Here is a 12,404-nt window from a genome sequence, read left to right as displayed (position 1 = left end):
AAAATTGCTTAACATGTCTAAGATTCAGTTTTCTAAGGCATAAAATGGGTATAATAATAGTATCAGTAAGATAATATAACCAAAGGATGTACAATAATGCCTGACACACCACACAGTAGGTGTTCAATAAATGTTGGCTTCTCTTACCCCTGTAATTAACTGTTCTTCCTCCAAACACACACACACACACCATGCCTGGCATATTTATGTCATTGTAGGACTATACTGATGCATCACTGGCTCTTCCAGTCCAGAAGTTAAGGTTAGCGCTATGCTGACAGGGGTGGAGTCAGAATGTAGTTTTGTTTGTATCTCTTAATGTTTCAACTATCCTTGTAAAGGAAAAAAGCAAACAAAATACATAAAGCTGCTATGAGGATTAATGCATATAGTGTGTGCTATCTAAATTTCACATAAATTTGGCAGGGCCAGAATTTGCTTCACTGTGAGTAAGAAGGTTAGCTGACAAACCTGAGTAATTTATAGAAAAATTCTAAGGAAACTACAACTCTACATTGTAGTGCATTAATTGAATAATTCTCCCATAGATAGAGCTTAAAGAAATGTTAGTCACTGTCTATTACAATATCCTCGTGAAAAAAATGTTCATGTCCTTTAGAGAGATTGTGACTCGTCCAAGGGCTTACAGCTTGTTTACGTCCAAACCAGGCTTCCTGTCTCCCAGCCCAGTTTTCTGTTTTCAAGGTGACATTTTATTTTCCAACCCCTTGCTCTCACAGCCCCTATAAAAAATATGGGGTATGAGCTCATGAAAGACCTCATCTAATTGAAATCTTGGCCTTCTCTCGCTCGGTCTTATATCATATCTAAGGCTTTTGACATTTACCTGGTGCTAGAGAGTGGGGAAGTACAGAATGGTAGGGGGAAGGATGGGGTGGGGAGGGAGGAAGAATCAGATCAGCTTTATCTGGCAAAGCCTCAAACAATTCATGTGAAAACAGAAAATCTTTTTTGGTAGCACTGAGCTCAATTCTTGAAGATAATTAAAAATAAATAGGTATTTCAAAGATATCCAGAATTAGAAATTATTAAAGCAAGAAGCAGCCTCAGAAATCAGCTAGTCGAAATGCCTTCTTCTATGGATGAGGAAACTGAGTCCCAGGATGGAGCAAATTTGCTCAAGGTCAAATGATGAGTAAGTGGCAGGAATGGGACTAAGTAGGACCCTTGATTACCAGTCCAGCACTGTTTTCTTATAGGTATCATGCCTTCCTATTTTTAGGGGGTAGTCTTCTGTTTTCATGTTGGAGGATAATCAATTTTGAAATTCCCAAAGTGAAATCCCTGGCTGAGTTAAGCTCCTAGCAAACCATCTCCTGGATGAACAGCCATGTGCTCCTTCACTTGTTCCTCATTCCATCTACCTGTCCTTATGTCCATTTCCTTCACACCTGCAAGCACATCACTTACCTAAGAAGGCAGATGGTGAGACGGTCCCATTGCTGCGTGACACCATGACACTGATGCCAGTCTCTATGAAGGGCACAGAGAAGTCGACCACTTCGGATCGTTCCTCATTGATGGTGAGCGATCCCACTGCCATATACGCCCTCTTCATGACCACCTGGAGAGAAAGGTGCAATGCTCCAATTAGAACATTCAGGAAGGTGAGGGGCCACCACCAGGAAAATACAGCCCTGCAGTGGTTCTCTTTAGTGGGAACAGTAAATTCTCTTTACTATTTTATATTTCTAAAATTTGTAAAATGAGCATTTTTTAATATTTAAATGAAACAAAATAAATAAAAAATAGAGATGGCCCTTAATTCCTGACACTCACCTCTCCTATCATACCATTCCAAGTTCCATTGATTTTCTTCCCATGCTTGCCATTGGTAACCAGGTAAAGATCATAGGTGAACTTCACAGATTTAGAAATTTTCTTAAGGATGTCAATACAGAACCCCTTGCAGCATTTTTTAATGTAACCAGGCTCCTCATCTGTTTTATTCCTAACCAGTTAAAGAAACAAAAGACAAAAACAAGGCTTTATGCAAGAGGCAAAATAATACCCTTTGCCATTAAAACTCCAACCCAAAATCAGGCCCCCTTCACAGTTCTGTACAATATATATTAGACCTGAGTGAGGAGATAAATCAGACCACAGAACTCCAATTCTCTCATTATCTCATCACACTGAACCATGTTTTCTCACAATTTTTAATGCTCCTTTGAGGTATAATATACATTGGGAAAGTGCGCACATCCTAAGGGTTCAGTTGGATAATTTTCACACACTGAACCCACCCATTTAACCAGCACCCAAATCCAGATACAGAAAAGTTATTAGCACCTTAGAGGCCTCTTGTTCTCTCTTCTAGGCACTTTCTACCCTCACCAATAAGAACCATTATCCTGACTTCTAACAACATAGATTAGTTTTACCTATTCCCCAAAATGCTTAAGTCTCAAAATTTCAGGACATGCTGGCCCTAGAAACCATATTTCAACTCCAATATAAACTTAAATCTCCATAAACTTGAGGTCCTGGTCATTGAGACCAGGCGAGGCCAAAGAAACATTAGCATAGTTAGCAGTAATTCTCCAAGGTGGTGATCTAGACAGAACAGACATCAGACCACAAGGATGCCAGTAATTCCATTGCTCAACAGTAAATGAAAATCAGACATGGTGCCCAATTCATTCTATGCCTCAGGTCCCAGGCCAGCCAGGTGCTAACAGCCGGGTTAAATCCAACTATCCCATGCCACCCAGAGCCACTGGGAAAGGTGCCGTACTCAGAGACTATGCGTTTTTGGCAGGGGACTGTGTTCCTCATGCAGGTTCCACTCAGAGGGTCCACACTTTCCACAATGACAAATGGGGCCTCCTCCAGGGTTACAATACTCAGATGGTCATCCTCCTGCTCTTCTGTCTCAGGACACATTCGGGGCCACACGTAGTACTTCATCTGCAGGGACTTGTCTTTCCACTTCCCCACCTGCACAGGGGTAAACAAAAGACTCAGAAACCTCTGGGGGACACCTTAGCAGCCTGTCCTAATATCACCCAGGAAGCTGTAAAACAAAGGCAAACAGATGCAGATATTGTACATAGGCGAGAGAAGAATACTTTTTAAGCCATATGCTCAAAATGAGACTACTGTGTCCAAATCTAAGGAAGGTAACATATTCATTTACTCACCCACTTACCAAATATTAAAAGAGGACCTACTATGTGCTGGGCACCATGCTAAGTCCCATAGCTCAAAGAAGCATCATTCTGCCCTTGATCAAGCTCACACTGAGTGAAGGAGTCAGAGATGTAATCAAATGTATACAGTGCTGTGGTAAGCACTAAAACTGAAGCCTGTACTAAGTGCTGGGAGGATGCCAGTTTCCTGCCTGTGTGGCTGTCGGTTTTTTCTACTTAACTGTAACAAGGAGCATGATAGTGAGAGCAGCAAATAGCTTTGGAAAGGTCAACAGAATGACTGAAGCCAATGAGCCAGAAGGATGTGTTTTGGCTTGTAACAGAGGTCCAGTGGGAAGCCATGTGCAGAACTGGGTAGATCTGAATTGGAATAAAACGATAAGCCAGGATTAAAGAATATGGACACAGTTTGGCTAGAGAAAGGAGTGCTGTTGGGCTGGTGATGAACCCCACAGGAGATTGAGCAGATAGGTACCTACTAGGCTGGGTGGCAGCCCTGGGATGAATCATATAGGTCTCTCTGTGAGCTGCCACATATGGCCACACAGGCTGTGTGTCCCAACTTCAGAGAGCACCATTCACACATACTCTAATGTGAAAGGTGGGTGCCCCTGGAATCAGGCACGTGGTGCTCCTGCTGCCAATCATCAGAAGAAAGGTGTGGGTTCCATTATCTTCAGAAGAGCCATTCATTCCTGTTTTTATAATAGAATCTACATGACTTTGTTGGTGAGTTCTTGTTCTCACTCTATCATTGAGTTTACTGAAGAAAGAGCAAACACCTTTTAATTTTCTATAACGGAACATCTTCAATTATCACAAGGAATTATGGATTGCAATCTCCTGCATTTTCTTAATTTATAATTTCCTCCACACAGCAACGCAAATTAGCACAGGTGAGGTACCAGGACTACAAAACTACTTAATTTATTAACTACAAAAATCAATAGGGAGCAAAAAAAATGACAGTACTTACTAAGTTTTCAAGCAAATAGGCTTAGATTTCCATATTAATACAAAACCAAAATTCCCTCCTTCTTTGTTTCAGCTTTTGTCTACACTTAGATTTCTACCCGGTGCCTCCCTAGGTGTGGTTTGTACCTCCTTCCAACCTGTCTAGTAAGTGCTGCCTACTTCTATGCCCAAATTAGGTCTGTACAGCCACTGCCCTTATTTTATTGCATCACTATAACATGGACAGTGGCTTGGTGTCCTGGGCTACCTTGTTTGGCATTAACCCTGAAGCTAGTTTTCTTCCAAGTGCATAAACCATATTTCACTTCTGTATTTAGAATTACACACTGAACCAAATGTTTGCTTTCCTTTGTATGTATAGTCTTCTCTGTATAGTTGGTCCTGATTTTGGTGCAAGTCTGTTTTTCTTCATATTGCTAAGACTACTGATTTCTAAAGCAGAAATGTCCAAATAGCTTCCCAGCCATGTGGAGATATTGCCTTCTGCCAGTGATTAGGAGGAGGTGGGCTTGGGGGAGGGGAGACCCTGCCCTGAGGGCCCATGATGTTGGGTCACCTCCATCTCCATCTCCAAGCAGCCCTATCTACCCTAGTGGCCAAATTGTTCTTATTTTCTGTGTGTTCAATGATTTGAAAAAGGTTGGAAAGCTCAAAAGTACCTATTTTAATTTATTTTTTCACTCTTATCATCTTCCCCCAACAGTTCCTTTGGAATTTCTTCTTTTAAATCCAAATTTATTCTCTCCCATCTTTATAGCTACTAGCCTAGTCCAGAAGTCCAGCAGCCCATTCTGGGATTCTTGCTGGAAACTTCGAACCTCACATAAGGTTCCCCCTGGAGTCCTTTGTTGACATTGCTGACAGATGGCTCTTAAAACATCACTTTGTCACATAATCCCTATTTAAGAATTTCAACAACCTCCCACTGCCCTCAAATTGTGTCCAAACTTCTCACCTAGATGGTCAAGGTCTGTGCATGGCCCAATCTACCTTGATATAGCTAACTTCACTATTTTGAAACATGAATCATTTGTTCAAGTTGGAAAAGGAAGTTGTTGGTATTGGGAGCTAATATAGGTTAATCAGGAACAGGTTTCAACAAGCTCGCTGCATTTTTTTTTTTTTTTCTGATAGACTTACTATATCTGTGAAACAAAAACGCTACAGACATAGCATTTTGGCAAAGTTTTTCATGACACCCTTGTGAACAAGACAGAATATAATATAGATTATTGTATACTTTGATAGATTTGAAAGGACTTTAAAATCCATATCCATAAAAAGATTATTTAATGAATCAATGCCAACATGGAAACAGGTCTCTAGTGACATGATGTCAGGAGATTCTGTTCTTAGAAGTGACCTGGATAGTATTTCAGAAAACAAAATAGAAGTTGTGCTCTCAAAACTGCAACTAACACTAAGCTAGAAAGGATAGAAAATAAACTGCACTGCAGAATCAAGGGTGGAAGGGATGTGAATTAATTGGAATAACGGATTGAACCCAACGGAATGAAATTTAACACTATTTCTACTTAAAGTATAGGATTTAGATTTTTAAAAAAGCAACTACACAGTACTGAAAAGGAAATATTTCAATTAACAGCAGTCTACATAAGCTATTGCAATAACAAATATTATATTTATAGACTTACAGCATCTAGCACATGGGGTGAGAGGAGGGCATGGATGATCCCACTCTGCTCTGTGTTCCTCATACCACAGCTGGAAAACTAGGTTCTAATCCTACAAGTCTATGATCAACTAATTTTCATTTACTAGATCCTTCTAATTTCCCTAACAATAATCTGTTCATGCAGTCCCCTCTAGCACACCTTTTCCCAACTTCCTATCAAGTTAGCTGGATCATATCCTTGCTTCACTTCAATTCAATTCAACCAAGAACAACTGCATGTCAATTTTGTGCCAGGCACTGGGCTACGTATTAGAGATAACAAAACCAGGTAATATTTATTGAGAGCTTAGTACATATCTAATAACCTCATTAATCATCACAGCAAGCTTGTGAGGTGGAGACTATTATTTAATGTCTCATTTTACAGATGAGAACACAGGGGTTTGATGACCTACCCATGGTCTCATGGTGAGTGAGTGCAGCGTCAGGATCTGAAGCTGAGCAGTCTAGCTTCTGAGCTCGGGCTCCTACCCACTATACTGCTCTGCTTCTCTGACAATGAAGGAGTAAGACACAGTGTCTGTCCTCCAAGAACAGTCTAGTGGGGAAAGACACTATCTGTTGACAATAATATCAAGTTACACTTTGGTAATCACCCTAATAAAATGTATAAATAAAGTACTCTGGGATTCAGAGTAGAAGTGATTATTTCTGAAAGGGTCAGGGAAAAGCTTGACAGAGACCCTTATCTTTGAGCTGGGCCTTTAAATGTAAGTTATAGCTTATTAGGTGAAGAGTACATTATCTGCTGAGGCAACAGCAAGAGCAAAGTCACAGAGTCCTACAGCTGCTCGCTGGGAAGACCAAGGATAGTCCTTCACAGCTGAAAGGTCTGATATGTGAGGAGAAACGGCGTAGCTCAGTTCTCCTCCTCCTTAAAGACCTGCTTACTCTAGCCAGATAATGTCTATTACTCTCGAGGGCCAATTGGATTGTACTCATCTCTTCCCAACTCATTGTTCAATGGCGTCAGGTTGGTAGCTTGAAATTGGCCGTGGGCACCATGAAATTGCTCAACACTACAAATCAGGGCTTCCTCTGCCCACTCCTGCCCCCAGTTGTTAAGCATTTACCAGCTCACCACTGCCCAGAGTAACCAAATCATTCATTATTTAATGCTATTTACTACCTTATTTAGTGACTTTTTAACTTTTCAGATGTCTTGTCTCTTAAACTAAATTACAAACGTGTCCCTAAGTGCTTCTGTGACCATGGACAAATTTCTAACACTCTCTAAGCCTCAGTTTCCACATCCATAAAAAAAAGGAGTAATTTCTAAAGTGTCTTCCAAATAATCTCATGATGCCAGGATCTCTTTAGGACAGAGGCTCTCGACTACCCTTCCATCCAATTAGAGCCCAGTGAAAAGGTATTCATAGTGGCTGTGAAGAGAGGGAAGTATCTTATTTGTTCATACAAAAAATTAACTTGTCTTAAAGTCATGATTCTTTTTTATTGTTTCTTCAAGGATAATTGCAGTGAGAAAGAAAGTTAACAAATTCTTGAGAACTGAAAGGAAAAACATTTTTGAAAAATAATCTCTGCTCTGAATATTAGATTCACAATGCCAATACACAGGGCTCATGTTAAAGAACAAGTTTAGTTATTTTAAATCCTTTATGGAGCAAGGCAGTTAGAAACAAGTGAACAACTAAAATTGAATAAAACAGAGACTATTTATGTAGAACAAGGCATGTTTCAAGCAATTCTTCTTTAAAGGGGAAGTAACGAAGACTAGTAAATAGAGAAAGAGAAGCCTGAGACACTGAAAGGAAAAATCTTGAATGCTTTTCTAGGATGTGTGAACTGGTGTGAGTACATAATACTAGAAATGCAGAGAGTAGCGGGAATGAGCCTCAAGGGAGATATATCAGAGAAAATCCAGTGAGAAAAACTGAATGAAAAATTCATAGTCAAGATGAAAATATGATTAGAAAAAAGCAAAACCTTAAGAAATAATGAAGAAAATGTCTGTAAAACACTATGAATTCCTTAGAGATAAGCACTAAACAAACATCATTACCACAAGCGCATTTAACAACAACATCTGTCTATAAAAAATACAGTTCTCTGTCATACTAACATTTAAAAAGATCTCTTGAGGACTGAAATCATCTTTCTCAAGAGAAAAAAAAAACAATCTCTGATTAGTTTTCTCAGAAAAACATGGAGTCATTTTTAGGGTTTCTGGTTTGGTTCTCTCAGTACAAGCTGAACACCTGTTCAGCTGGGAATTTCTCCTCAGAAGGAAGTCTACACCTCACAAAACTACAGCATATTATCCCATAAGCCTTCCCTTACAAAAATTCTAGAGAACTGATCTTTGGTGATTTTAGACTTCAAAGTCTTGCTTCTGCTAACAGATTTCCTTCATTACCACCAGTGAAATTGGCAGCAATTAGCACCCTGATAAGGCCACACACAAAAAAAGACCACAGGGATAGTGTTCCTTCTGAAAGCCCCCGAGTTTGTCCCTTTAGTGGATGTGTCATCATGGAGAAGAGAGAGGGGGCGCAGGCAGGGCGTGGCTGCTGTGAGTGCTGCTGTAGTCCTTGCACAGATAGCAAAGGACATCAGTCTCCCTGGGCTGCCTCTCTCATCTGCACAGAAAGTCATTTTTTAAGATCCTGGAACAAAAGCACTTATTAGAGCCTCTTTAGGCGTCAAAGGTTATTTTTCAAAAATCAAAGCATTTTTGTTTCTTGCTTGAGATGACATCTGGATCTCACACTAAATACTTGGGGCTTATTTTAAGCCTTCATCTGACTTTTAAAACGCAAAATTTGAAACTACATGTAATTTCCCTGAGCAAACTGAAGCAACAGACAGGGTCTCTGTGAGGCAGCCTGAATCTGCATCCCATTCCATCCCAGAGTGGTGTCTCCACAGGCAGCTGACCCTGGCAGTGTGCTGGGGCTGCCCCTGGACAGGCCTGAGACTCCTAACAGAGCAGAAATTTGAGGACAGAAGGCACTCCCATATCTCCTCCCCTAAAGCTACACATCTGAGCTCTGAGATTTTCAAAGATTGAGTGTTTTGACAGTACTTCATTTTGCTCTGTATCTATTTTTCTGTATCCATCCCTCCCCACAATCCCTTATAACCAAGTGAACATTCCAGTGTGTGGCCATCCATTTTCTATATTCATACAAAATACATATACATCTATATAAAGAAGGGGATATGTGTGAGTGTGTATGTATATGTATGTGTTTTTCCCAAATCAGTTCGTAATATACAGATGCCTCCGCAACTTGCTTTTCCCACTTAATTATATATCAGGGGCTTTCTTCCAATTCAAAAGATGGTGGATCTAACTCCTTTTAACAGCTGCATAGTAGTTCATAACACTGAATGTTCCTCAATGTATTCAATCATACCCCTATTGATAAACATTTAGGATATTTCAAAAAAGTTAACCAAAATACATAATATATACCTTGGTATTTCCAAAGCATCAATTCTCAGTGATGAAAAAGCACACTAAAAGGATATTTATGTTTTTAAATGTTTTCGATGTTGTCAGAATACTTTACCAAAAGTTTGTGGCAATAGAAATTCCTGTCAACAAAGCACAAGGGCTCCTTGCTCACATTCTCACCAGCACTAGGTTTTTTATCACTACTAAATATGTGCCAATCCGAGGCATGAGACACGGTATCTGATTGCTCTAATTTTCATCTCCTCAACTTGTGGTGAGCTAGGCACCTTTGCACATTTGTGAGCCATTTAGATTTTCCTCTTTTACCCTCTAGTCACATGCTTCACCCGTTTTCTATTGAGGTGCTTCCTTTCATATGTATTCGTAGGGAGCTCTTGGTGTAGTATGATAGTAACCCTGCATCTGTCAGATATGCTTGAAACAGTGTTCTGATTCTGAGATTCATCTTCTGACTGTTCTTGGTATTTTTTTATGCACAAAATTTTACTTCTACTTTTTTTCTTTTGAAGTAAAATATGTCTTTTTATATAGAACATTTAGATTCCTACCTTACTTAAAAAAAAAAAAAAAGATCTACCCCACTCTCAAAGTGTTCTTCTTTGTTCTAACTTGTCGCATGGAGCTTTTTCAAGCCCCGTGTGTGACAGACATGCAGCACAGTCTTCCCTGTGTCAGCCCCTCTCATGTTTCTCAAATGCTCTGCATGCTCTCAGCCCTTCTCAGGCCTCATCACTTCCCTGATGCTGGCCCTGGTCACCCCTGCCCAGAGAAAAAGCTCTATTTAATCTTTTGTAATAATTTTGTGGGTCAGCTGCTCCCTTTGGCTATTATATTAAAATGTTAGCTATAGTTTGATATACAAATTCCTGTCTCTGGATGTGTCTTTAAGCACTCGAAGGCAAGGACTATATTATTTTAACCTCTTTTTGTCCCTTGTACTGGCTTGAACAAGTGTGTTCTCAGTAAATTATGGACTGATGTCACCAGGGGGGAAATACATCATACCTTCCACAAAACCACCACTAGATATCACTCCAGTGTTCTTCCACGAAAAGGCCGTAGGGGGTAACGGCTGCCCCACACACTGCCTCTCTGCATTCTGCCTCTTCAGCCATCCTGATTATAAAGTTGCCCTGGACAGACTCAGTTCCATGTGGATTGCTGTAAGTATAATGGCACAGTTGCTGTATCGAGTATCTAACAAGGCCACTGGCACAGCTTGATGCCCCTTCTCCTTATCATTTGCATACTCAATGATGTCTAGGTTTAGAAATTCAGCCTTTGAAAAATGAGTTGGAAAATAATTTCCATATTCAAATTTGATCCATGACTACCTTGGCCTATTACTGCTTCGCACTGACTAAGCTGGGGACTGGTGGCTCTGGGCACATATGCTGAAGGGAGGTCCATCCAGCCATTCTTGCCTGGCACCTGTGTGGCTCTCCCAGTGACACAGAGACATTGGTTGTCATCTCAGGCCTCAGCTGCTATCCCTGGCTGACCTCTGCCTCTCCAAGAGAGTCTGGGACTCCCTGGGGGCTGTGCATACCCATTGCTGCTGCCAGCCATCACCCTCGGAGTGACCCCTGTTCTCCACTCTTCTTCCCTCTGTATCTTCTTCCCTGGAAGGTGAAGGAATGGGAAAGTGGCGAGCCCGAGTAGAATCTGGTGCCAGGAATGGAAGTTGCTGTTTCCCTTGGCACCAGAGAACAGTTATGGTCATTTCAGATAACACCCCAAACAGAGATGCGATAATCTTGGAGTAATTGTAGCTATTACGGGCCAGGCACTTCACATAGAGTTACGGCATTCCATTGTCACTAACTCCCCCAAAGGTGGATATTGTTATGCCCACAATAGAGACAAAAAAATCTGAGGTTCTTTCAGGGGCCAGGATGTTATCCCTGATCTGTTTGGCTCTAGAAACCCATGTTTCTTTCACCATGCCATGTTGCCAAGAGGATATTCCTGACCTCTTTATTCCTTACCTTACTGTGATCTGAGAGAGCAGAGTCTGTTTCAGCCCTATAGCCTCCCACCCTCACCTCAGCCTCCCAGAAACTGCGACTCATCGTTGTGTCTAAAGGCTTCACAGCAAGTGGCAACTGAAGTCCATGGTGGGGGCCAGAGAGGCAGGACGGCAGCAGGTGGCAGTAGGAGGCAGGGTGCTGACAAGCTGTGTGACCTCTGGTGAATTATTCCATCTCTCTGTGCCTGGCACATAATAGTTTTATGCAAGTATTTGCTATTTTTTCTCCTCCTTCTTCCCCTCATTATTATTACTATTACTCTTGCTATTGAAAACATCAGTGCAACTTCTTAATGTGCCTAACTTCCTCCCAGAAACATAACTTTTTGCTTGCAACTGGCAAGGGGGAAATACTGAACAAACTCCAACTTCTCAAACTTTTAATTCAATTTGTTTGAAAATGTCAGGATAAACTCCATGCAATTCTTTCAGTTTCATGCAATATTTTTACTCAGGTGAAAGAACAAGGATAAAAACGCTATGACCCTTCTAGATTTACCAAACGGCTTGAACCCAAAGAGTCCAATTGAGCCGGGTGCTCCCTCTCCTAAACCCTGCCCTGGGTTGAGATGGATATTTTAGAAAGGGCAATAATTCTTTTAGGTCAGAGCATTTTGTAAATAGTATCCTATACAGGTTCAAATAGGCTAAAAGATATAACATGTTCTAAAAGTATCTGTTATGCCTTCCTGGCTCAAGAGTTTGAAAGCTCCCAAACCCCAACTCCCCATACTTGGATAGCGATCCTCAGAGTCCCATTCTGGGACTTAGAGAAACAATTACTGAGAGCTGAGCTCCACCTTCTCCTCTGATCTACCTTCTTTCAAAAAAGGCCCCTCTTCTTGAATACCAAAACTGAACCCTCCTCTGGGACATGGAGGACCCAGTCAAGGACCTTTCAAACTTAAACAGCACCAAGGCTAGTCTCACTTTCTCTGAATCAACTTCCTCCTACATCATGGGGCTCTAGACATGTGTGCAACATGCCCAAGGCTTTGGCTTGCTCCAGAACACAGCTCAACAGGGAGGCTGACTGACTGACTGATGGATATGGGTGGTGTTATAACCTGCTTTTGGGGACTGGGCCAC

At 41.1% G+C, this 12,404-nt stretch overlaps 1 protein-coding gene across 2 annotated transcripts in view; it reads right to left on the bottom strand.

The window, feature by feature from the left end:
* The window catches only part of GRIN2B (glutamate ionotropic receptor NMDA type subunit 2B), a 277,582-nt gene that overhangs the window by 46,261 nt on the left and 218,917 nt on the right, over positions 1-12,404 (bottom strand). For both annotated transcript variants that reach the window (XM_087442717.1, XM_014791338.2), the window contains 3 exons: positions 2,759-2,961; positions 1,801-1,972; positions 1,432-1,585 (listed from right to left, as the gene is read on the bottom strand). In XM_087442717.1, coding sequence (XP_087298843.1) covers positions 1,432-1,585; positions 1,801-1,972; positions 2,759-2,961 — 529 coding nt within the window. The remainder of the gene's footprint in view (positions 1-1,431; positions 1,586-1,800; positions 1,973-2,758; positions 2,962-12,404) is intronic.

The sequence above is a fragment of the Ceratotherium simum genome, chromosome 17, assembly GCF_057802395.1.
Source record: "Ceratotherium simum simum isolate JZ-2026a chromosome 17, ASM5780239v1, whole genome shotgun sequence".
Classification (NCBI taxonomy): domain Eukaryota; kingdom Metazoa; phylum Chordata; class Mammalia; order Perissodactyla; family Rhinocerotidae; genus Ceratotherium; species Ceratotherium simum.
Note: the sequence above shows the minus strand (reverse complement) of the source record. Positions and strands in the feature narration are given on the sequence as shown.